This window comes from Aythya marila (assembly GCF_965140915.1).
Source record: "Aythya marila genome assembly, chromosome: 21".
NCBI lineage: Eukaryota > Metazoa > Chordata > Aves > Anseriformes > Anatidae > Aythya > Aythya marila.
In genome coordinates, this window is record NC_139062.1 from 2,504,006 (window position 1) to 2,530,711 (window position 26,706).

General features: G+C 46.1%; 1 protein-coding gene across 6 annotated transcripts in view; it reads left to right on the forward strand.

Moving 5' to 3' along the window:
• The window catches only part of RERE (arginine-glutamic acid dipeptide repeats), a 222,979-nt gene that overhangs the window by 104,977 nt on the left and 91,296 nt on the right, over positions 1-26,706 (forward strand). For 5 of the 6 annotated variants that reach the window (XM_082776734.1, XM_082776733.1, XM_082776736.1 and 2 more), the window contains exons 4-6: positions 8,737-8,842; positions 10,284-10,380; positions 13,816-13,920. In XM_082776734.1, the coding sequence (XP_082632860.1) occupies positions 8,737-8,842; positions 10,284-10,380; positions 13,816-13,920 (308 nt within the window). Of the gene's footprint in view, positions 1-8,736; positions 8,843-10,283; positions 10,381-13,815; positions 13,921-19,466; positions 19,611-26,706 lie in introns of those variants that run through there. The other variant, XM_082776738.1, reaches the window with a different exon arrangement.

Here is a 26,706-nt window from a genome sequence, read left to right on the forward strand (position 1 = left end):
TATCAATGTTCATGGCAAGTGTCAGGCGTGGTCTCAATGCTAGCTTCGCTTCACTATTGCTCCTCTTTAGGATAATGCTCAAAAAAAAAAAACAAACACCTTAATGGAATTTAATTACCAGAGCATATATTCAATGATTAGCTAAATGCATCTGTAATGCCATGAGTTGTTAGGTAGCTGTTCCCTTATTATGCCTGACACGGGGTGCGTGTGATGTACAGCCATGCGATCAGGCAGCGTGTTCAGGAGGGTCGCAGCCACCCTGCCAAATGTTTTGTGTACGGGGCTGCCGTGCTACCAGTAGAAATGGTGGTGGAGAAGGGATATCTCCATCGCTTTGGTGGTGGCTGGGGGCAGCCACGCCGCGTCCTGGGCATCGCCGAGTCCTTTGGCACAGCTCTTGCACCCCAGGCAGGCCGGGACTTGCAGGAGCAGCACGGGTGGCTGCTTCTTATCCCCCAAAAAGGAGCATTTGGCATGAAGGGGAAGGGTTTTTTGAACCCAAGAGGGTTTTCTAAAGGCGGTGAGGTGGGTGGGCACGCTGCCTTCCAGCCCCAGCAGCTAGGCTGAAGCAGGCTTCCTCGGGGGAGCTGTGCGCCGAGGCGCTGCGGTTACTCTGACACCGTGAACCACAGATGGGATTCAAAGGACATAAAAGGGAAACGGAGCAGAAAGATACCACAGAGGGCTTAAATGAGATAGTAAGCAATGACCCGGAACCTTCGTCAAAGATCTTATGATAGTTTGATTTTAAGCAAGCCGGTTTTTAAGCATAACTGCTTTTTTCTTTTTTTTTTTTTTTTTTCCATGAGATGAGATTATCTCGTGTCAGAATTGCAGAGGAGTTACAAGGGTGGTGGTGTGCTTAGGTGCATTTCATTTATATGTAAACAGGGAACTTGCTGGGTCTTGCCACAGAAAGCAGCTTTGTTTCTAGTAAAGCTAAAAAGTTTATGGTGGAAACACTGCCGTTTGTTTTAAATGCACGAATCTCTTGTGGTCGTGACCTAAAATAAGTCGCGTCCTTTTTTTTCTCCTTGAAAACCCAAATGAGGCTGGGTTTAGTTCAGCTTTCTGGGTTGTTCAGCTGCTAAAGGCCTGTGACTGCATATATATTTAATCTCTGATAATTGATGTATTGTGAGGTTTAGGTGGCTCTGGTCCTCTGTTTCTGCCACCAGCTACAAGCAGGGAATGTGGCATTTACTTCTAAGTGCCGGTGAGGAAGAAAATGGTTTGGGAATTTGGGTCAAAAACACAAATAACTCAGGCAAAGACTGCAAAGAGCTGTTTCTTGCTTGGTCCCAGCTGGCCTCGTGTATAATCTCACGGAGGAGGATGATGGTTTGTTGGGGAGTGGGATCGCAAGGACACAGGGAACAAGGAGCCGTCCGTGGTTGTTCTTCAGCCTCGGCAGGCAGCAGGGGGCTTTGTGCTACATTTTAATGGCCCTGTGCCATTAAGAAATACAGTAAAAGGACAAGACTTCAGGTAGTTACTTGTCCTTTGAAAACATTTCAAATAAAACCTCAGAACACCATTTCGGTGTGCTATTTCTCAGTTGCTTTCTAGATTTTTTTTCCCCAGGTGCAGGCAGGCGTAACTTGGTGGCTCGTGGCAAGCAGCTTGTTACAGCTGTTCTCTGGGGCTGAGGTCCTGGCGAGGAAGGGCTCCTTGTCTCGTGGTATTTTCATTTGTTCCTCGTGTTTCCCTTTCATATGGTGCCTAACCCACAGATATCCTGTCGCTGGCATTCAGCACGAGCAGTGTCAGCCTCTCAGCGTCGGGTGGACCTGCCGACACGCACCCCTCCGCGGCTCGCTGGGAAGCAGATGACGAGAGGACGTGGATTTCAAAGCAGTGAGAACAGAATGAGCAGAAAGTAGGGTGGAGGGACTGAAAGAGCATCTTGTACAGGTCTGCAGCCAACTCCTAGAGCCGGTAGGGTAGAGAGGGTTATCCTCTCTGAGGTCTGGCTATAGGAGTGCCCAGCTCGCCTCCTTCTTGACCCTGCTCTTCTGCAGGACTGTTTGGCCACTCAGAGCATGGCTGATGTGCCCCATCTCCTACCAAAGGTCGTATCCAGGCTGTGAGCACGTAGCTGGTGCCTGCAGGAGGTGAGCTGACTGCATGGAGGGAGCCTCCCGATGCAGCCGGGCCCCGGGGTGGAGCGGTGCGGGGTCACCTTTTGGTTTGAATTAGCAGCGTATCAGCTCTGGGGTGAGCGGGGTTGGTTCGGGCTGAATTATTTCCGGATGTTTTGGACATCTGGAAAGCAGAGAGCATGGGGGAAGGGAAGATTTATGAGTGGCACTCTAAAAAAGAAAAAGCAAGAGTTGGTTGGTAACTCTTATTCTGTATTGATTTCTGGAGGGGTTTTGGGGGGCAGGGCTGTGAGGAGCAGACAGAGGGAAGAGGAAATGCACTCAGCTCGGTTTGAGCTTTTGTCTTAAAAGCACATCTAGCTGGAGGACAACGAAATCCCGTGCTGACCTACATCCCTATGAGGCAGCCTTAATTCGCTAAGGCCAATGCCAACCCCTAGTGCTATTTGTGGGCTATTTCTGGTGGGTCTTCCTCATCCTACCAGGCCATACGTGCCCTGGTGTTGCTGCCCTGAACCCGTCGTGTCCCTAAAGTGGCAATACAGCGGGATTCAAGTGTGCCTCTTCTGATCTCAAGTCTAGTTTTTTTTTTTTTTTTTTTTTTTCTAAGACCGTCTAGCAACTCTAATGCCAAACCGCCCACGTTGGAGACAACATATGGCAGCTCCCGTGAATTAACATGCGGCTAAGTAACACATCACCTGGTGTTTTTAGAAAGGCTTCAGCCTCGGTGGCTGGATTTGGAGTTCCTGGCGACGCATCCATCTCCCCTCAGTGCACAAAACGAGCCATGCACTAAGGAGTTGTGTTTTAGGGCTTTGCACAGGAAGGTCGGTGCCGAGCAAGCGCTAAAAGGTGCAGGCAAGCAGATGGCAGCTTCCTACTCACACGTGGGTACATGGGGCTGACTTACAGGTGTGTTTGTAGGGCTTTCTGCCTTTCCCTTCTCCTCCTGCGGGAAGCAACTGTCTGCAAATAACCTGGCCGTACTGCTTAGCGTGTTTGCAAACAGTTCTGCCTCAAATGTTGAAGAAGAAGAGATGTTTTGGGGAGTGCAGAGCAGCTCGGAGCCCAGGCACCGCGTTGCTTGCAGAGCCCCCGGGAGTGGTGCATCCCTGAAGGCGCAGGGGTACGGGCTGGTGGTTCAGGGGAAGGCGAAGCAGAGCCCTGTTTTACATCCCAGAGTTATTTGTACACGAGGCTGAATTAATTCCCAGCACACGGAGGTGACTTCATGAATCCCAGAAGCCGTTTCATCCGTTCAGCGTGTGAAGAAAAGGGGCACCAGAGAAATTCCTGCTGTAAACAATCGCAAAATGTCAAGAGCAAGACACGGTGAAAAAAAATCCTGTATTGTTTTGTCAATAAATTATTCTTTCTCCTACATAGATCACAGAAATGGGCCTTTACCCTGGAAACAGCAATATTTGATACCCCAGGCAGCTTATTCCCAGCTCAGCTCACACTTGACTGAATACACTGATCGATTATCCGCGGCTTAACCAAGCCTTCTCATTTCCTGCCTGCCATTACCGCGCTCAATCAAGCCGAGGGTGCTTTGTGGCCTGCCTTGTGCGCCGAGATAAGCCATCAAGGCATGTTTCTATTAGAAAAGCTCTTGTAGCTGGAGCAGTCATTAGATAACGCTAACGGGTGGAAAGGTTGCGGGCTTTGTGTCGGTCCGGGTTAAGAGGGCAGGAGCCGAGCGGGGGTCCTCGTGTTGGAGGGGATTAAAGAGCACGTCGCCCTGTGCTTGTGCCACGTTTGGGTTCCCTGCTGCACGTCGATGGCTCGCACTTTTGGACAGTGCTCCCGTTGGGAAGAAGTGCTGCAGATAGCTGGTAATATGCGTGCAGCTAAATGAAATAATCAGGCTGCAAAAATAACATTCGGTTGTGGTAATGACCTCTGCATTTCCAAGCTGGATTTCCTTGGCTTCAGCAGCTGTTCAGATTTCTTCTTATTTAATTAGAAAGCAGCCCAGAAGAAGATATCCTGAGAGCATGAAATTACACGTGCTGCGGCGAAGTGGAAGAAGTGACCCTGGCTGTGTTTGTGGCTCCTGGTTTCCAAATGGTCTCGCAGGTGTCCCCTCGCTCTTTATTTCCCAGGGGATCTTGTGTGGCTGCTCCTGATCCCTTCCCCACCCTGATAATAAATGTCAGGAGTGAGTGAGTGGTAGAAATACAGGTAGCAAGTTGGCAGGGAAGGCTGAGGGATCGATAACCACAGCAAGTCCCATTACTGCTGCCATTGGAGGCAGGCTGCTGCAGAGTCACGGAGCATCGTTAGGGCTGCTCGCATGCAGGAGAATAATTTTGGGGGGACGACAAACGCTGTCCCAAAGGAGTGGGTTAATTTACAGCGTTAAAAATGAAGTATCTCCATTTGAACTAGCATTGTGGGGCTGGAGTTTCTGTGAGTGTGAGGCATTTATTTTGAGCAGTGGAGTCACTGTTAAAATATTCAACATCTATTAAAATAATGCCGAGAACCCTGGTAGCTTAGAATTAATCACACCATATTTTTTTTCTGATAGGGAAAAAATGATTTTTTTTTTTTCTGATTAAAAAAAATGCATTGTTGAAAACACGTTGGAAAGGAAAGATGTTCTTTTCTGTGTTTCCATTTTGCTGTTTGTTTCTTTGAAGCAGCCACCGCTCGCCCACTCCTGCGTGCCCATCTGTCAGCGCCAGCATTTGGTGCGTTGCTTCCCCAGCTAGTTGTGATTGAGCAGGGGATCTAAATAGGGCGAGTAATGAAGGATGCTGCTGAAATCCCTCTGCGAGGATCTGCAGGACATCTGTGGCCATGTGCACGATGAGGTTGGTCATAACCCTGGGAAGAGACTGGGCAAGCCCTTCAGAGGGGAATCGTGATGTGCTGTAGCTCTGTTTTCGAGTGCTTTAGAAGGAAATTGGCACCTCTGAGTTGTCACAAATGCTGAGGAAATCAGCACGGGGGTGGCTTGGAAGAGAACCCGCAGGACTTTTTTCCCCCCCTTCCTTTTAATTTTCCCCCCTTCCTTTTAAAGAGGTTCATTTTGAAATGGGTGGCCAGGTGTCGGCGGACTGGGATGCTTTAATCCAGTTACAGGTTTTATCCTGTTGAATGTCCAAAACTGGTTCATGCTTTAAAAAAAAAATGTGTTGTGGGGGGGGGGCAAGAGCATCAATCTCCCATCCAAGTGAGTACTTTGTGAGCACTGCAGCGACAGTGTTTTTATTTATGGGGAGAATGGAGTTTTGTAGCACCAGGGATCTATTTAGAGCTGAAAGACACTTTAAAGCACTTGTCATTTCTGTGATTTCTGCAAGTCTGAATTTGACATGAGACTATCTGCAGTCTCTGCATGTAATGGTGTTAAAAAAAAATATATAGTAACACTTTATAAACTAGAGGACACTTGCTCTTTTGTGTTCGTGTCGCTCTAAAATAACTAGTCTATCACAGAAGTTGGCGTCCTGACACCTCTGAGGATAGTCTGCTCTGTAAATGACATACATATTTAGAGAGCTGGCTGACAAAACAGCATGTCTAGGAATGCGAGGAAGGATGTAAATGTGAAGCACAAGATTCCAACAGACGCTCTGTGTTTTGAGGAAAATTGAAACTTTGGGTTTAAAACCCCCAATCGTGCATGGCGGATAGCAGAGAAAATACTTCTCAAAATGAAGCTTTTAAGTTAATTGGAAAAAAGCAGCAATCATGGTTAAAAGGTATTTAGGAAGGAGCTTTGATTGCATAACTGCCCCAAACAAATCAAACGAGAAACCCAGCAAACCCAAAAACCCTCCCCACCCAGCTGCCCCAGCCGATACCAGCAGAGCACAAGGAGCAGCGTGTTGCTTTGGCAGCGTATTTTTAGTTCTGTCAGCCTAGAGATTTTTGTTTTAAAAAAGCAAAAGGTTTCCTTGCACACCTCAGTTGCAGCTGGTGGTGTTTGCTGCTGCCTGGTGCTGCCTTCTGTTCCGAAGGGTGTTAATCTGATAGTTTCTGGTGTATACATTTGGATGGGCCGCGTTCATCTCTCCTTGTAGCTTTTAATTCATTTAAAGCACCAGCTTCACAAACTTTGTGTTTGATAAGTTACCAGCATAGGAGGTTGCTGCATACAGTGACCAGCGTCTTCAGCAGCCGCCAAAACCTTTTCTTTTTGTGTTGATGACAAACTGGGAGGGTCTCTTGGGAAGAGGGGAGAGAACGAGGTGGTCCTTGCGGCAGCGAGTGGAGAAGCATTGACTCAGCCCTGCATTTCTTTTCTCCAAGCCTATCAGGATGCTTGGTAAGTGCTGGCTGTAGCCTCATCCCAGAGCTGCTTGGAGCCCTGTGCTCTTCTGTGATGTACCAAGAAACCAAGACAGGGAAGCTGAGTGATTGCACCTCCTTTACAGTCTTGGCCTAATCCAAACTAAAGCCGTGACCTCCCAGCTCGTAGCTCTGTATGGGATGTCAAGATGATGAAAGCCTCTGACAGTTTTGATCTCTCCCTCGCTCCTTCCCTTTGCTGTAATGTGTTCTCACATATTGTGAGTGAAGGATGCGCCTTCACACGACATTGTCACTCTTCTGTTTTTTCCCCCAAAACCATTCTCTTGTAGCAGAATCACTGTAAGGGTACATCGGAGGCTGAAGCCACTCATTCATCCCTCTCTACCTTTGTCCTCTCCGTGACCAGCTCTTGTTGGCTAGGATGTGATGGTGTCTTCTTTCCCTCAGCTCACATCTCTCCTGTTGCCTGCTGGTGGTTGCTCGGGTTTGCAGTGATTTCGTTTGTAGATGAACATCAGTATGTGCCATCCTTCTCTTCTAACCTCTGAACATTTCTGTGTTCAAATACACTACCACCACCACCAAAACTTAGTATATTTTGTTGTCTTCCTTCTTCATGGAAGAAGGAGTATGCGTAGGCACTTAGTTCTCCTTTACTGTGCTCCTTGGAGCTGTTGTCTGGAAGACAGCAGGCTGTGCTGAATAACCCAAGAGGACCAAAACTGGCTGCTTTTAGAGCCCCGAAGTGCTGCCTGGTGAGTGCTCCCCTGGCTTTGTGTCGCACACTTTGGGTGCTCTTCCTCAGCTAGGAAACAAAGAGAATTTGCAGAGTGAAGCTAACGCTGAGATAATGCTTCCTGTCTTTGTAACACGCAGTCCTCATTAGCACTAATGCAATTTATGAACTCTTAGCAAGAGGGTAACAAAACGTCCCCACGGAATTTCTTTCTGCCTTCAGATTTTGGAGGCTGTTGGTAGAGGTGGTGATGCACAGAGCCTTGTTCAGCAGGCAGCATAAATCCTTTTTGCCTCCCAGACTCTCCCATTTGATTTCGTCCAAGCATTAGACAAGTTTGTTGTCTATAAACTGCAAATCTGTTATTTAAAATATAAATAAATAAAAAGGGGTTTCTTCCCTACAGTGCAAATATGCTCAGTGTGGTCTGGAGTGGTTTTTGAGGCACTCGGCGCACAGCACATGTGGTCGTGCTGGGTTAGTTAGGAAACTTTTTTCTGGCACAATGCTGCCACTAGCAGTTTTTTTGTGGTATTACGTGTGGTTTTAGTCAAAGGCTTCAAGAGCTGCCTTTAATGGGAGGATTTTCATGTTTTCTGTTGAGCATAAATGGTGGAAATGGTTGTAGTAACCAGACTTGATGTGGCCAGAAGAGACAATAAGAGCTCTCTGGTCCAATAACCTGTGATTTAACTGTTAAATGGGAGTGTTAAGGCTGGTCGTAGAGGGAAGCAGAGAACCCTAGCCCAGAAACCCAGCGGTGCTGGCAGTTGCATCACTCCGAAGGAATGCTCGTTTCCCTTTCGGCCTTCCTCCCATTCTTGGGGGAAGAATCAGAGGAACTCCGAGTGTTTAGGTAGGAGGAAGAGTCGACGACCACGAGTTTCAAAGATAAACCGGAGCAGACTCTGTAATGACTTGATCTAAAAATTATTTTCAAGTGATATTTATGTTCTGGTTTCCTTCTAAGAACAACCAACTGGTAGCTGGGCTCTCAAATAGATGAGGAGCCCTTGAGGAAGATGGCTTTGTGTAAATCTTGCTGTTGGCTTGGAGGTAGGGACGGAAGCAGCCGGAGCCTGTAATTACTGGGATTGAAGAGCATCCTCCTCCTCTTTTGTATAAGAAAGCATAGTAGGGAACTTTTACGGTCATGTCTGAAACCATCTGTCCTTGGTATCTGCTGGTTACAACAGTTAAGAGTGGTGACATTGAATTGTTCTGGGATTGGTGTTCTTTTTCCTGTGTTTGGCACTAAATTAATTTTATATGTAGGAATTAGCCAACTAAGATAATGCTGCATGAGGCCAAAAATTGAAGTCCTTTCCTGATCCCTTCCTCTTCTTGTTTTTTTTTTTTTTTTTTTTTTGTGAATGACTCCCTTCTATTTACCGGTCAGATACAGAGATAGAGCTGCATGAAAACAGAGTAGATCGCTGTTGTCTCTAAGGTTGAAAGTCAATCTGTCTCATTAGCACGCTGCCCTTGGTTCATTGCCATAGAAATCTGCTTTCCTCCCTTCTGGGTCTCACCTCAGATCTTCTGTGATTTTGTACTGTAGAAGATTGTGTCAGCTGTGGTCTGATTTCCTTGTTAGTAATGCCTTTAGACCTTCTTTTTCAGAGTAAACGGGACCATCTCCTTATGAATGTCAAATGGTACTATCGCCAGTCTGAAGTCCCAGATTCAGTCTATCAGCATCTGGTTCAGGACAGACACAATGAGAATGGTAAGTTAGGCTCTCTAGAGGAAGGCCTTCTTTACTTGTACTCTGAATGTGAAGTTTTAACAGCCCAGAAAGCAAGAACCCTTGCAGAGGGATGTGAAGCAAGGACTCTTGCTGAGAATAATGCATTGGAAGATGGCTGATAGGGTTTGCTTTGTCCTAACCAGTCTATGTCCTGTGACCATAGCTATAATCAGATGTCTTTCAGGTATGATTTAAATCTATGTGGTATTAGACTAATGTCTTAGAAAAGAAAAATAACGTCGGATGCTTTGTAGCCCTTCTGGACAGCGTACTAATACCTAACTGTCCGGAGACAAGTTGTGTAAAGAAATTGTGAATCTCTTCTCTTGATTCTGCTGTGCTGTCATGAGAACTCCTTTTGAAGCTTTACCTTGCACGTCTGAGTGCTCACTTTCATTAATACTGCAGTAAGTGATGTCACTGAAACGCCTTAGCTGAGTTCTCCCCTTTTCTCCTTACAAAAGCAAGCGTGGTCTTGGGTTTAATAGCAGCAGAGGAGGGAACTTCAGTACATATTCCAGTGTCATTTATCTCCTGCCTCTAGGGGAGACATAACATTTCTACTGTTACTGGGGAGTTTCCTTGAGGCAACTGTTAAGATTCTGAAGATGCTCAAAGGTGAACTGCGATGGCAAAATTGATGCTTAACATATGCAACACGGCAGCTTTTTGATGCATGACATTACAAAGCTGGGCATAACTTCTTGTTTTTGGAGGCATTAAAGACATTTTGCCTGTGTCTTTAGCAAAAGCTGCACAAAAATTACTTTTCACTAATTCATTTGAGACTATTAACAAATGTGTTATAGGCACAATGTCAAAAAGTGCACATCTATTGATAATGTGGCTGCTTTTTTATGTGGCACCCTTGTAGATGAGGAAAAGTATTTTTGTGCCTTTTTCGAGGGTTATCATTAAGGAAGTCATGGAAAAAAAGTTGTCTTCTAGTTTTTAGTTAATGCTGTGTTTTCTGTATTTGACTCTGAATGCCAATATGTATCTGTTGGAGCACTAAGCAAGGCTGTCAAAATTTAATTGAAGGCTAGAAATAAAACATGCAAACCAAAATGTTAACCCAGAACCCAAAAGTGAGTGATAAATTTGCTAAGCTCTTCCTATGTAGGACAGGATTTACTGGCTAGTGGATAAGGTGCCATCCAGTGCCCGTAAGGCACCTTCCCTTCTGATATACAGCAGGTGAATTCCCCTGTAAAAACTATGGGAAATAACCACATGGTTTCCATACCCCACAGGCCATGTAAGCAATTTGAGTGTTTGCCATTGTAACGCTGAGCAATGTGCGTTTGAGAAACATCCTTCCACTTTGACCTGTAAGAAATACCTGCCAAATGGCAAAGGCGGATGCTTTCAGACTGCGGCTAACGTCTTGGTGGGGTTTTCTGTTTTTGCTTTCTGGCAGACTCTGGACGAGAGCTTGTTATTACAGACCCAGTTATCAAGAATCGAGAGCTCTTCATTTCAGATTATGTCGACACGTACCACGCTGCTGCCCTCAGGTAAGCTCCAGAGGACGTGGTGCAGCGTCTCTGAGATGGATGAGAACAGAGCGAGGTGCCCTGTCTCTGGTTTTGTTGGGTATCATTAGCATACTGCTCAGCTTTCTCCTCGTCTCCTGCAGTAATTAACTTGTGTTATCTGTTCTCGTTCAAACAGGAGCTGTAATTCTGCAATCTCATTTTAATCTCAGTTAATCAATGTTGCTCAGAAGATATTGTTTCCCATCATTGCCAATTTAGATTATTGCTAGTTCCTGCAGAAATACTACCCTTCCCTCCTCTGTGTTTGATTTTGCCATTAACAATAGCAGCTCTTTGCAAAGTGACTGTTAGTATGCAGCCCTGATAAATTGCATTAAAGACTTTGCTCTGAGGCACTTGTCATTGTTGAAGCTCAGCTGAGAGCTCCATTAAAAGCTGGCTGTGCAGACGGGAGGTAATGGGCTCCGGTATTGTTCTCTGGACTATCTGCCCTTCCCTGGGGGCTGCGGCTCTCTTTGCCCGCTCAGGTCTTAACTGGAGTTGCTAACCTTTGGCCAGGCAGAGGGGACGCACTGTGACTTCGTGTTTTAAAATAGGCAGAGCGAGGCATTATTTTTTAGCAGGTTTTCAACATGCCATACGTGCGAGGAGATGCGAATTGAATAATCTTCCTGCTAATAATGCTCAGATGGTGTTTCGCCAGAACCATCTGGAGACGTTTTCTTTGTTCCGAGTCACTTTGCTGAAGCCACTCGAAGACAAACTAGCTGCCACTTCTGTTACAAGGGTGGGAAAAAAGGCTTTGATTTGCATATTAGAGGGCTTGTGATAAACTTGAAAAATTCCAGTGGTGTACTGTAATCCTGTGAAATTCCACAGCGCCCTTTTTTCTGTTACAGAAGGTAGCCAGCGTTAAGGAACAAGCTAACAGAGGCGGGCTGGCCTGATGGAGCCACTCTGAAATCTAATCGTCCTCTTAAACGGGGAATCTGAACTCTGAGTGTGGAATTTTCATGGGAATATTTTATGTTCTCTTGCATAAAGAAAAGATTTAAATGGATGTTTGCATGTACCAAGTAGACTCGAAAAATAACAATCTCTTCTTCCCTTCTAAAAGGAGTGAAGGCTGCTGACATCCTAACCTAGTCGCTTTCTCAGCCTTTTTTGGTTTTATCTTTTTTTGTTTGGAAATGCGTACCATAGGCACCTCTCAGATGGCTCATTTTATTTCTCTTTTTTGACATAAGGTTTCACTGTTTTAGATTTTTCATACTTTCTATCATTCTTACAGGCTTGTATATGGTACCTAAAGATGCCGATAATTGGGAGGATGCACTTTTGCAGGATAAAGATTTGATTTTGTTGCATGTTTTTAGCAAATTGTGATTAATGCTTCCAAGTAATTTTCAGTGCGCAAGACATAAGGGCAAGCGAACGTGGCGTTCTTCCAGTCAGAGAACATGCAGTAGGCAAAATACATTGTGATGCCTGAAAGAAAGGTTAACTTGAAATTCTAATTTCCTATAAAATGAGATGATATCTGTGCCCTCTGCAAACAAATGGCTCTGGTCACACAATGAGTTGATGACAAACTAGGAAATAAAACCAGTGACTGTAACTTCCAATCTTCTGCTCTAACCAGTGGAAAAATGTAACTTGAGGATACTTGTGGATTCCTGTGGGAATGTGTAATAAAAGCTATAGCCTTTTTACCTACGTGTTGAAGCTTTGTAGTAATCTGTAGTGCTATTTTTCTGAAAAGCTGTGTATTGCTTGCATGAAAATAGCTAATACAAGCTCATCTGGACAGTGGTTATTACTGACTGCCAGATGAATTATTGGAAGGAAGCTAAATCAGTTTACCCCAGTATTCTTTTTAAATGAGATTTTCATGGTAACTATCAAAACAAATATCCCTTTTCTTCCGAAGTGAGCAAACTAGGAAGCTAGGTTCAGGACACCAAGGGATAACACTAGCAAATAAGTTTGTTTTCCAGCATTTCTGTGTGTGAGGTCTCAATTACAGACCTTGTTAATGTCCCAGTCCAACCTGGTGTGACCTGTGCACGATTCAGTGCTGCTTTGCCGCTTGCTAGGAAGGCAATTGACTGGGAATTAGGCAGACACAGGGACAGTTCTGCAGCCCCAGCTCTCAGGGCAGCCAGATCGATTTGGTCTTACAAGACAGCCACTTGCTCACCTTACCAGCCCTCCTGGTGCCTTTCCCTCTCTTGCAGTAGCTGATGATGTGCACAAGGGCTCATGATACGGAGCCAAGCTGTCCTTAGCCACTGTTGACGGGAAGCCTTCCCAAAGATTAGGAAGGGAAGCAAGCTTAGCATCTTGGCCAACTTTCTAGGGCAGTTTTTCACGTATGCAGTACTGAAGTATGCTTCTGTGCTGAGAAGAGTAGGCAAACAGATCCACCGTTATTACAGGTAAAATATTCACCTTGTGCTGGTGGCAGTGCTTTTCAGCTATAACCAAGAGAGGCAAACCTTTTTTGCTATGTTTAATAAGCCCCACAACAGCTATTTATAATCACAAACACAATTCAGTAAATACAGGTGAAAAAAAGGCTATCTGTATTAATACCAGAAAGCTTGACATGCTGAAGCAGAACAAAATCTCATTCTTGATTGCACCGAATCAAGTTTAGTTAAAAAGCACAAACTCTTGGGCTTGTGCCCATTAGTTTCTGCTCTCCCCTGATCTGGTTTACTTGGCTACAGTGAATTGCAATGCGTTGGGTGACAGAGCGTGGGCAGCTGTTGCATCCTAACAGCCCAGCAAACCCTTGTGGAAGTCAAATGCAACTTCTAGCAGCTAATATTCATGCTCAACCTCAAGGATAATATCTCTATCATGCTATATTAAAAAATAATTATTAGCAGTCTGCTGTAGAACAAGCTAATAAATCCCTATGCTCGATCTCTCATTTTGGAAGTGTTTCATGTGTTATAGAAACAAAGTAGAAAGAAAAAAACTTTCTCAACTGCAGTTTTGTATAGCTTTCTAAATAAAAAGCTGGCTGCCCAAGTAAAATAAATAGAATTTTTTGAAGCTTCTTTGAAGCTTTAATTGTAAAAAAAATATATCTGTAAACTGTATATACCTTGGAAAAAAAAAAAAGACATTTTCAGGATTCCAGGGCAGATCCTGTTTGTTAGTCTACCTGATTAATTTGGGGCTCCTCAGGACTGTGTGCTGGCTGAATGAGAATTAATGAATGTTTGTAGAATATAATCTGAAGCACTGTAACTGTATCTTCTTTCCTTGCTACCATGGGAAGAATCTACATGGATGTTTGTTAAAACAGGCTTACATTTATGAAATTTTATACATTTTTGAGAACATAAGGATCTCTGTTTTTATAAACAGATTGCACTGGTATTTAATTAAAATAGCTGTTATTCAGGATAGAATTCTAATACCATTTTTCCTTTCTTTCAGAGGAAAGTGTAATATCTCCCATTTCTCTGACATATTTGCTGCTAGAGAGTTTAAAGCTCGAGTGGATTCATTTTTCTACATACTGGGCTATAATCCAGAGACAAGGTAAGTGAAGCGGCTTTTAAAGGCAACCTTTATGACAGATTTGAGCCTGTAGGAACAAAAAAACTTTGGAAGGGACGAAAAGCTAAAATCAAGTATGATGCTGATAAGGAGGAGGGGTGGAAGGGAATATGAAGGAGAAGCTACCTGTTCCTGCTAAGGGTATGTACAGGAGACAGAGATGACAGTGCTGCAGCAGGTCATGATATTTGGTTGCATTTCTGGGTAAATAGCTTACTGGTTCAAAACAGAATTTCCTTTCTTTTTTTTCTGTGATTATCTTTTAGAAGTTAGAGACAGCAGGGATTTTTAGGGGTGTCATTGATTAAAGGCACACCCTGGAAAATACTTCGTAAAATACACATCTTCTGGTAAAGAAAAGTTAAGAAACAGTATTGAGAGCTTTTAAGTGTGGAAGTTCATGTTTTCATACATGTATGTAAATGCCCATACCAGCCTTTAATCAGCTCTGCAGTGCAAACCCAGCTGATACTAGACTATCTTCATTATTTTTCAAGTCCAGATGCCAACTTTTTCATTTTTGTAGCTCTATAAACACAGAAGCCTTACAAATACTGTCGTAAAGAGTTTGCAGTCTAAGGGCATAGTTCTGTGAGCACTTGAGTAAAAGCTGAATAGGGCTCAGCAAGGACTGTGGCTGAATGCAGAATTGTTTCTTTCAATAGCGAGAATGTAATTAGCTTGTGGACCTTTGATTTTTAGAGATACTGTTGAGAGCTAGTGTTATTTTAAGTGGGGATTAGATAGGCATACAAATAATAACTATATTAATTGTTACATTGGAGATTAACAGTTTTTAACACAGATACAAATCTTCCTGCTTCAGGGCATAGGCAACCACTAACTGCTTGCAGTTGGGAAGAAACTGTGTGGGCATATGTAATTGCTTGGTTCTGAGGTTTCATGCACCTTATTCTGAAGTGTTTTTACGTGTCCCTACGTTTGAGACAGGATATTGAATCGAGTAAACTCTTTTAATTGATTCAGACTACATCGATAGCAAGTTGTATCACCACAGGTCCCTAGGATTGCCTAGGAGGCAGTCTTGCTGGTGTATGCTGCTGAGCTCTGAGGGGGAAAAAAACACCATGAAATCCTATAATGTTTGAAAATACATTATGTTCAAGTGTTTTTCTAACATCTGTGTGTGTTTTCCTGGAGCAGTCCAACCAGGTGAGGCACTGAAGAAGTTTGGCTCTCTCAGCATCACACTTGACCCCTGTTTTAACTTTGTCACTTTTCTCTGATGCATTTGGATTTTGAGAGAATGTTCAATGAACTCTTTGTACTGGTGTTCAAGTTGCTTTTTAATGAACGACTTCTTTGTGAAATGCCATTTATGCTGGAGTTGTTGGCACTTTTAAACCAACATTTTGTGTAGAAGTAGCTGTTAATTCTCCTGGCTATTAGAAAGTGACTGAGCCTGAAAGGATCAATGAAATGACAAAGCACAGCACTGAGTGATCAGCTAATTGCTCAGAGTAGCCAGCTCTTGAAATGTGGGCTTTTCTTCAGTTGGTTCCAGCCACATTTTTTGATTTTTTAGCTCGTTTTTCTTGAGTGGGGTAGGTTTTGAAAAAGGGCCTGAGTTTAGGCTGCTTATTGATGTCCTGTGTTTGCTACTGCATTGCAATGCTTGCTGCTTTGACTCCCTACTTGAGATTTATTTGGCTTTTGGAAGTAGAAGTATTGAACCACATTTCATGGTAACCTGCTAATGGCTTGACTATGAAAACAAAACTTCATCTTGAACTTGATCTGACTTTGTAGTTTAGCGTTTTGTTTAGCATGGAAAGGATGGAAAATGCTTAAGGTTTACAACGTTGTGAGTAGGGGTCTGGGTATTGCCTTGCACCCCCTCAGTTGGCCTGTGGAAATGTGGGGTAGGATTTGTTCTTGGAACAAACAGCCTGGAGCTGTGCATCGACAAAGATGCATTTCTGAGTGCTTTTAATTTGTGTTCACTGTAAGATGCTCATGTGCTTTGCCAGGACTCTCAAATGCAGCTTAGTTGTGTTGGGAATCCAAACATTTTCTGTTTTCCTGGGTTCTATTTAAACAAACAAAACCAAATCCCCAAACCCTGGTGTGGTGCATGTGTAACAAAGGAGGCCCCTTTGTTCTGGGAGCATAAAGCAGAGCATGCTTTGTCCTTTATTTTCTGTTTGGAAGCTTGTTGACTGCAGGTTTAGCCCAGGAAATACCAGCTGTGATCCTGTTAATGATGGTTCTGTGGTCCAGAGGGATCTGTACAACCTGTGTGCTTTGGGTTAGCTTTGGTCTTCACAGTGTATGTGAAGCTGGTGTTGTTTTACGGTTTTTGGGGAAAGATTGCATGCTATGTTTCTGTAATTCTTGCATCAGTGAGAAAAATCTGATATATGAACATAAAAAACAATCTTCAAGCTAGACACTGAGCGTTGTCACCTTGAATTGAGTATTACTCGAGCTAGTAAGCAGAATGGAAATAGTTCCTGGGTCTCCAGAAAGTGGAATATATCCATCAAACACATAGAGCCAGCTGAGAAAGAACACTTCTTTATGATGAGTATGTTAAAAATAATTAGTGTTTGCTGGGCAAGGGATATATTGGAGAAGGGAGCTGAGGGAGGGGACCTCTAAATCTGACAATGAATTATTCCATGAACAGGGAATCCCACTAAAACTTTTGGTTCTCCACATTGCAGGAGGAGACCAGGACTTCATCAGAGAAGAAATGGTTTCGTAGGTTTCTCAGCATTCTAATGATTGTATTCCATAATTGATTTGTTATTTTTAGTGTTGTTTGGAGGCTATATTACTCTTCTGTTTGTATTTCCCTTTTCTGGTTTTGAAAATACGATAGATAAAAATTAATGCCAACTGCTCGTTCTGAACCTCCCCTTTATTTGATCGGGATTTGGCTGCTTGGGCTGCAGGCTGGGCAGGTAGCAGAGCCGGCACTTTGTGTTGGGGAGCTCGGGTGGGTTTAGAAGCATTTTGAGGCATAGAGCATTGCTGTTGAGAAGCATTCGTGGCCAAAAGACAACAGCCCTAAGTATCACATCAGAAAACCAGTAACCACAGCAGCTTGCAAGCTGTTGGTTTTGGCTTCTGAGTCACAACTGAGTGAAAGAAAGCAGCAAGGCTCTGGAGCTCCTGACCTTGGAGCTGCCTTTCCCCAGCTCACATCTTATCCCCCCTCCTTCGCTACACCCGTGGGTTCTTGTCCTGTCCCTAGCGTAGTGCCAGAGGGTGCTGATGCTGGCAAGAACTTATTTTTGTCTTCCTTTTGTACTGTGAGATCCTGAATGGGCTGAGAGGAGCAGCTCTGAGCTTTCAGGCTCATGGATAGAGGCACGCCACCTGCCAGCATTCATTCTGCTCTGCTGGTGTGCTGGCCTGTGGCAGGACATTGGCTGCTTCAGGAGGGAATGAACACCTTACGAGCTTCGTCTGACATGGGCATCCATAAACAGACATGGATTTTAATGCTCCTGAATTTTGCTTGGAACTAGAAATAATCAGATGCTATTCTACAAGCAGCATTCATTCATCTAGGAACAGGTCAGAACAGTGTATGTCAGCAAGTCAGGAAGCCAGGGTGGAGTTGTGCTAGTAGGGTTTGCAAAACTTCCTCCTGAAATTGTCTCTCTTAGAGGAAAAAAATAATATATATATATAATTAAGAAATTGATATCTACAACCAAAACGTGGAGAGAGGCTGGGCAGGACTGCAGAGCTCTATTTTTCTGTTGGATCTTTTTGCCTTGGTACTTTTTAACAGTCAGAATATTTGGGTTCTGTCACTGCACGAGGTGCTGTGATTTGCATAGAGGGGGAAATAATCATTGAAATGTACCCTTAAGTCTCAAAGCAGAGCCTTAAATGAGTTCCCATTATGCTTACACTTGGTAGGCCATTATGGCAGTTTGGGTTGTGGTTGAAGACAGACAATTCCTGCAGCATATCATAAGTCAAATTAGAAAAAATGAAAGGGGTTAGCAACTTTAAACACCACCAGGAAGATAGATAAAATGGGGGGGCGCTGTGTGCAGGCAGCAGATGCCTTCTGTATGTCTTAAGAAATCCAGGCAATCCAGAAGAAGAAATGAATCCCCAGGTGCATCTCAGCTGTAGTCGAAATGAAGGCTGGATACTGTTGTACTTACGGTGTTCTTACTGATGTGGTCAGCTGGTAAAGGCTGTGCAAAACCTTAGAAGTAGTTGTGTTTTTTTCTAGGTGGTAGTTGGGTAAAACTTGATCAGTCTTGAGAATTGGTTGCCCTCCTCTCTTGCATCTTGAGTCCAGTAATATTTTTATAACGCGTGTGTTGATAGAACGCTGTGGGGTTTTTAAAGCAGTTTATGAAACCTAATTGTGTTTCCAAAAGTTGGAAATAGTCATGCTTAATATTAAAAGCTACAGGAAATTTTATATCTTTTTTTTTTTTTGGCAGGAAAAAAAAAGCGAGCCAGGTCCTTCTTTCCTATGTATCATGGAACAGCTCCTTTGGCTGATGAATGAGCTTTGGTAGCATCAGACAGTTTTAGCAGAGCCTTGGTAGCTGAAACACGATAATGATGTTTAAATTATATTTGCAGGGCCCAGGAAGGAGCCTGATGGTTGGTGAAGGCTCCCAGGAGGGGCCGGGGGCGTGCAGTGGGCAGTGGGAGACCTTGAGAGTGGCACTGGGATGACCTGAAGGGTATCTCACCAGATGACTACCAGATGAGAGAATTTGGGATTGTCCCGTGGCCCAGTCTGTTTTGCTTAATCTGTGTTAGTTTTCTAAAATTCAAAATTTAAGAAACTTTTGGCTCCTTTGTAGCCCCGCAGGGAATTCGGGCGTCTGCTCCGAAACAGCAGCAGAGATCCCAAGGGAAGCGCTTCATGCCGCAAGGCACAGGAGTGTTGCTCAAAAACACCCAGCTCTGAATTTGGCAGGATTTGGCACTAATAAAGAGCCAGGTCCAAAGTGTGGGATGTGACAAGCGAGGCGGCTTTGGCCTCCCCTGCCTTCACCCCCTCCGGCCGGCTGGAGGCGAGCAGAGCTCCTGGGTGCTGCTCCCCTTCCCCGCAAACCAACCAGACACCAAACCCCGAGCTCCCCGTTGCTCTGCATCTGCAAAACCCTCTGATCCTCCTGATCCGCGTTACTTCTCGAGAAGCCGATTGCAAACTCAGGGTTAAAAAGCAAAAGCTTTTTTTTTTTTTTTTTTTTTTTTTTTTTTTCTTTTTTTGCACAGTGCGTCTGCGGCTGGGAGGAGGGCTCGGAGCAGCGGCGGCGCGGCCGCGTTGGCTGTCCCAGAGCCCCTGGCGAAGGCCCCACTTCCCTGCACGCCAGCTTGGCTTGCAGGAGCCACAGCGGCGCCCGGCCCCGCGCCGTGTTTACGGAACCAGCGGGCTGCAGCCTGCTTGCGTGGGGAGGCGGCGTGCGGCCGAGGGAGGGTCACAGCACATGCTCAGTCCTGGCAGTCCGAGGGCGAAGTTTCTGCGTTCTGCGTGCGGGCTTAGGTCATAGCACAAGCTCAGTGAAAGCTCGCTGAGGTCTCGCAGCCTGCATGTGCCTCCATTTTGAGTTGGTAGAGTGGAAAAGGCAGAGTTTGAGCTCTTGACTAGGGGGTTCGGGAATACAGCTAAGCCCACCAGAGCCTGTCATAGTCATGGATGATCCATTCAGCCCCTGCAGGTAGGCTGCATCGCTCTGGCCTCCCCTAAGCAAACGATGATTATTATTTTTTTTTTTTTTTTGCTGTTGTTTGTGACTTCTGCAATGTTTCTGAAATCATGTCATTGCTCGTGCATGTTCCCCAGGACCCCGTAATCCCACCGGCTTCGCTGCGCAGCTGGGTCGTGCGGTGCATGAGGGCGCTGAGCGGGGGATCCGCTGGCTCAGGGCTGCATGGAGCAAAAACGCTGAAGCTCTTCGGGCTGGCTGTTTTATTTTTTTTTCTCCCCCCCCCTCCCTTCGTGGTGCAGTTTTGATTTCGGTCGTGCTGTCTGCATGCCAACCTTGTGGCAGGGCTGGAGGGAGCTGCAGAAGCAGCCTGCAGGATGCAGCGTTCCCGAAGCAGCTGCCGGGGAGCGCTTGGGCCCGCAGCAGCCGGTGCAGGGAACATTTTGGGAGGCTCAGAGCCCGGCCAGCTGTGGGTGTGTGGTTCTGGGCACAGCCGAGGGGCAGCGAGCAGTCGGGTGTTTCCTGAAGGATTAAAAATCCAGGTAGCCAGCGTAGTTCTCCTTGCTTGTCAGTCACATGCAAATAGGACTCGTGCATCTCTGCCTGCAGAGGCTTCTCGCAGGGAAGCTGCAGCCCACAGCCGCCTTACCCAGCCAGCAAAATGCTCAGGGCTTTTATCCTGCTGCTGAGCAGGATGAGGACTGTTTAGTGTAACGATAACACGGCTGCAGCTGGCCCGAGGTCCTTGTGGGCTCACTACAGCCAGCAGTGACTTGTTGCTGCTCTGCGGTGGGATGCTCTGCCCTGCCCCACGGGGTGTGTTGGGGCAGGGGGCTGCTTCTGCTGGTGTGGGAGCACAGCCAGTACGGAGCTGTCAGGCTGGTCCCTGCTGAGCACGGTGACATCTCCAGAACCTGTCGCTGCTTCACCCGCACGGTGCGTGCCACCGGGCCTCCCCTCCTGCCCTCCTCAGAGCCTGAGGAGCGGGTGAGGAACCAGGCTGCTTAATTGCACCCACGTCAGTGCTGTGTTTGTACCTGAAGTAACGTTCCCTTTGCCATTCGTATCTAGAGAGCCTAAAAATCCAGGACGCTTGCTCAGCGTGGGTCGCTGCTGAGTTTTGGCAGTGGTTGAAGCGAAGTCGTGCCCAGTGCCCCTGAACTTGTCTGGCTGAATCACTTGGTAGTTCAGTGCTGTCTCCGTAGGCCGAGGCTGGGAAGCATTCTTATTCCTAATAAAGGAGCTGCTGGAGCGTGTATGGGAACATGCTGCTGCTGTGCAGGAGCACAGGGCTATGAGAACTCATGGCTTTGCCATCTTACTCGGTCACTTACAAGCAGGAGTGAGTGCGTGGGGGGGGGGTACAGAGCAGTCTGCTTGGTGCTGGTCCTCAGTGATCGTTTGTGCACACATTAAAAAAGGGTATTAAGAAAAAATGCCCCTTGTAACTTGAAATGAGAACTTGGTCATGCTTATTTTTGACGAGTATGAGGTTACATTAAAATGGCACGGGTGGGCAAAACTAGAAACACCTCCGGGTTGTTACGAAACGAAACGCAATTGTCAAACCCAAGCGTTGTGTTTGGCAAAGCAAATCCTGCTGGAATGATAGGCCAAATGTGGTGTCCTTCGCTTAATCACTTGCACATGAGAGCTTGTGGATGCGGCGTTGGCTGTGTCAGCCCCCGGAGCCCCCTACTGAACGATGCCCCTGCTGTCAGTGCTGGGCCAGTGTGGAATCGGGAGGTCCCTGCCCCCAGCACATGTACAGGGGTGTTTTTTCCTTGTACTCTACTTGCTGCAGACCTTTGGTGTTTCTGAGATCTCAGTTCTCAAAAACCACCACCACCAAAAAACAGTAGGCAGCTTGCTTCTGCCTAAGCTACCAGTGGTGCTGGCAAGGTATTCAGTGTGCTGCAGGGCCCCCTGGCCTTGCTCAGTGTGTGGGATTGCCCTGCAGCTCCTGCTCACGGTGAGTTTTCAGGCTGTGGGTGCCCAGAGGATTTTCTCCAGCTGGGAGCCTGGTGCTAGGAGCTGCAGTTCTTTTACCCCACCCTGGTCGAAGATGTAGATTTATGAGGGGAAGTGCTTATATTCTGTCCTTTGGGTAAAGAAATGCTGGCCGAGTACTTAGCCTGAATTCTTTTTTTTTCTGGCTTCATTTTTGTTTCTTTCAAGGCTGTAGATCAGTAAGATGACCTCTCCCCCCCTTCCTTCCAGTTCTCTAGGCTGTGATTTGTTTTAATTAGAGCTTTGTATTTCCAGGTCAGCATGGCAGGATTAGAGCTATCTTGAAGCTTGCTTTGTGCTTTGCATTCTTCATGCTCAGCACCTTTAACTGTGCTGTTGTTCCCTCGTGTGTCTGTCCTCCAAAGAAGCTGGAGCTTGGTGTTGCCCAGCAAGCCAAGAGACCGAGCAGTAGACCTGGTCTCAATGAAGCATCATGGAAAGAAATAAAGCTGGCAGATTGCTGCCTGGTCCTGCTGTCCTGCATATACACTGCCTGTGCTGAAGAAGTGATGCTGATGCAGTGTGTTGTACGATCCAGTGGCAGTTATTTGTTGTGGGAAGTACGAAGGTATTGCCCTGCCATTTTAGAAACTGTACAAGGTAAACACTTCAAGCAACATGATTTCATGTGGAACTCATTTACATATTTACTTCTCAGCGTAAGTGTTGCTTGTAAGCCAGTAACGTTCTGGTGACTCAGAACTCTGTGTGAGATTTCAGAAATTGTGAAAACAAACCAAAATTTTAGAAATGCAATTTTAGAAATCTCATGCAGACCAGCTAAAAGAGAACCTCAGATCATGCAGGGGTTTCTACTCACTCATTCTTTTGGCTCTGTGCTCAAAGCACAATGTTACCCACGCAGGTGACCCCTCGATGGAGAGGATGCTGGTGTCCTTGCAGGAGCCCCTTGTCACGGTGGCTCTGCCCCAGCCACTTCCATCGCGCCTTTTCAGTAGAGAAGGGTTGTGAGGAGCGGGTAGTCTCACTTCTCGAACTGAAACCCGTTGCAAAAATAACATTATCTTGAAAAAGCTTTCCCTGTCTGACTCAAACTTCTGCAAGTACTTCCTTCCTCAAACAGCAGCGTGGATGCAGACAGCCCAGTCCTGCGCTTCCTTCAGGTCTGCCTCCGCGCTCAGCTGGCAGGTTGGAGCTTGTGCTGGGGATGGAAATGTTGGGACACGTCGGTTCATTCCTGCTTTAGATTGAGCAATCTCGAGAGATGTTCCCACATGAGTTTATTTGGCTGAAATACAGGTTTAATTTTTTTTCACTTGGAACACAAAATTGCTTCTGCATTTTTTTATTATAACCGATTACTGTACACTAGGGTATAAATGAAACTGAGGCTTACTAGAGGCTGAGTGCTAACAAGAATATTTTCTGAGCACTAAGATGTCTAGAAAAGAAATTTTTAATCTTGATTAAAAAAAAAAAACTACGTTAAGACACAGGTGCATGCTGGGCACATGAAGTTGTGTAAATTCAGGTGAGATTTCTGATGGTAGGAAGTAATTGTTGGAACAAGTTAGCGAGCTGTTTAATCTGCAGGTTGAGATATTGTGTACCCGTGTACTGAGGGCGAAATCATGTGCCTAATCTTTAAGCAAGAGCTGCTGTTTGTTTAGAAGGAGGAAAGAAAAAGCCAACCGTGTTATTCTCGGGCGCCCAACTTGCAGGTTTGTGGTTCTTTGGTTAACGTTTGAATGTCATGAACTTGGTTGTTCCATGTGTGTTTTCACTGCGTGGCATGAGCACATAGCTGGCGGAGGAGCCCGCCTGGGTCAGAGCAAGGATCTGTGCTGCTCAGGGGCCATGCGCAGGTGCCCGGGGAAGCAGGAAGAGGGCTGGGAGATGCTGCCCACAAACACAACGCAGCTCTAATTTCTGCTTTGCGTCGCTGTGCTGAAATGCTAGAGTGGTTCAGCGCTGCAGAGACGCCAATGCTGGCGAGCTCTGTGTCTTTAAAGGCAGAGCCTGCGTGCTGCTGTGCAAGGGAGGAGCGTGGCAAGGCGAGCTCAGTTTTGTCGTGGGGATGCACAGAATAAAATGAAACAACGTCCAGCCGAGTGAGCTCCTCGGTGGGATGCCAGGCAGCCTTCAGGCCCCACGAAGCTCTTTTATAACCAGCCGAAGTTGGCCTGCAGTAACTTCCTTCTCTCTGGTTTTGTCCCCCTAGAGATGGAGCAGAATGATCCTTGCCAGATGTTTTTAAAACTGCTTCTGAAGACTATTTTTTTAATCCGGCATATAGGAGCATTTGCTTAAAAGGATTTCTTTAAAACAAACAAAAACAAACAAAAAAGTCTTTTTCTTAAAACTTTCATAGTGACTTCAAGTTTTTACTTACTCTACAGAAATCACAAATATCCAGGAATTGCTTCTTGCAATTCTCAGGTGTCACACCTGAGTTTATATAATGGGTTATCTTGCCAATTACTTTTTGGTTACATCAGTGTAAAGTGCATGATTGCAATCCATAATTAATCTGTCTGAAATTGATGTCATCTCATCTGGCTCTGAATTTTAGTAATTTCTTTTTGCTGAGCTTAATAACTAAACCAAAATCTCCTAAGATTCAGTATTTAGTGCTAAATATTTGTATTCCTTAAAAAACAAAACAAAACAAACACAAGCCAACAAAAAAATCTGCGTATCCTACTTCTAAGCTGTTTTTCCTGCTGCAAAGAGGATGGGAAAAACTTTTTGGGAGGTCATTTGTGGCTGAGTATTTCCACTTGTTTATAAACAGCTTTCTTCTGAAGCATCCCCCTGGCTTACAGATCACCTTGTATATAGAATCGGGAACGACTATGCCAAGAGTGGTTGAAGAGGTAGCGCAGGAAGCTGTCCTACATGTGTGGTTTGGGCTGATTTGTACTTAATTGTTTTAAACAACAGTAGTATCAAGCTGTTTTCACCTTGTCTGAGCTGTGGCTGGCTGCTGGTGGGTGTTTTGGAGAGGCGGTGGCAGCACAGTGCGTGGTGGGGAGCAGTGAGTGCGTGGTGGCTGCAGCAAAGTGCAGCTGAGCCATGGACCATGGGTGGGTGAAAGCAGCTGGGGAGGACTGCAGCTGGTTTGGTGTGGCTGTTGCTCAGCATCAAAACCACGCGATTACTGCATAGCTCGAGTCTTGCTGAACTTTGGTGGCTTAAAAAAAAAAAAAGGGAAGCATGAAAGCAGCAGTCTCTCAATTTCGGAGACAAATTTTGGGAGCTGTCCCCGAGCCTGCTGGCTTCAAGGGCTGCCCTGGAGCCACGGCAGGGCCAGCACAAAGGTAGGACGGTGCAGAGAGGCACTGCACACAGGTCTGCAAACACATCTAAACCACCTTGAAACTCGGCAGAGTTTTGCTGGGTATTTCCAGCCTGGAAACGAGCAGCCTGAGAGCGTTTGGTGCTGCAGATCCTGATCCTGAGTCGTCTCAAAGCCGACCTCAAGTGTTTCGTGGTAGCTCAGTCCCTCTCCCTTGCCTGTCAGGAGCAGGGGCTGAGCCAGCTCTGGTGCAAGCAGTGCCCAGCACAGGTAGGAAGGCAGGTGACTAACGGGGCTCAGCTTGTTTCTCTCCTGGAAGCCACACGGGAGCTGGTGTTGGCAGCCTCCCCTGTCCTCCTCCTTTCCACAGCCAGTAAATGAAAGCCCTGCACCGCCCTGTGCTGCCTCCTCTTCCTTTCCCTTCCTCACCCCTGAACCACCATCTCTTGGCAGCGCTGCTTTTGGCCTCGAACCGCCAGCCTCCCCCGAGGCTTCGGATCAGGCCCAAGCGTTCCTGAGCTCAGCATCCCCCAGCTTCACCCCGCTGCTCTGCTCCGGAGGCTCCTCGCCTCCTTGATATGCAGTCGCAGGCTTCCATCTCCTCTCCGAGCAGCCCCTGTTTACTTTGCAGAGCACAACGTTGCCATGGCAGCGGGTTACTTTTCAAAGGGAACATCTTGTCATTATATTTAATCCACTGCAGCTGAAGAGGACTGAAATATTAAGTTGTTGTTGCCATGGATACTGCTTTGTTACATCCGTTCCTTTTGTGTCAGATTTCATACTCAGCGTTGGGTCCTCTTTTTTCTTCCCCGCCGAATAAACACGGGGCGCCTCTCCATTATTCTCGTAATTGCGCGCCAGCAAGATAATTTAGCTTCCAAGTCTACGGCGCATTTTAGTTTCCACAGGGAGAATTTTCTGTCCATTTGCAAACCCATTCCCGGGGAGGTGGGAGCTGCCTGCAAAGCGCTCTGCAGGTCGCGCGCCCTCGCCGAGCCATCGGCTCCGTGCGTGGGCCAAGCGAGCTCCCCGCACAGCAGCTCAGCCCGTACCTTGGGGGACGCCTTTGGGGTAGAAATATAATCAGGCAATGTGAAACAAGTGATAAAAAGGCACACACAACAGTTTCTCTCCTAGCACGTTACTTGCACGTGAAGAATCGCGGTCGGACAGCCGCGAGTTTTCCCAGCAAACTCCGCACAAGCACCGCTACGAGCACGGGTCCCAGCCAAGGTTTTGCTTTTATCTTCGCAGCTACTAACAGGATGCTACAGCATGTGCAGTCTTGACTCTCAGATCCTTCATTATTCATATTCAGTGTGATGCAAATGAAGGAAATGGGAGTCGGGGGATATTTAGATGTTTTTTTTCCTACCTACCCAGAAAGCGGCTTTACCTTTCTGGTAAAACACCCAACCGATTTGTGCAGCCTTTGGCTCGTGCGAGGCATTGTAGCTGCATGGACATGTCTCAGGTTTGGCTTGCACTGACTAGTAGGGAGGTGCACGGCTGTAAAATGGATTCTGGGAATCGAGGAAGAGCATCAGCATTTTCCTGGCGGCTTCCCCTTTGTTCCTTACAGGGACAAATCCCGACACCTCGTAGCTGTTAAAAAAAAAAAAAAAAAAAAAAAGTGCATCACAAGATTTCATTTATAGCTCGGTTGTAGGTACAAAACGGGCTTTCTGCTTGAGTCATTTCTCTGCATAACCTGAAAGCCAGAGGACGGTGTCAGCTCGCCTTGCAGAAGCATCCATGGGAGCAAAGGGCTTTGACACGTTCTCCCTTTCGGGAGAGTTTGGCACGTGCAGCTGCAGCGTCGATCAGCTTCCCAGG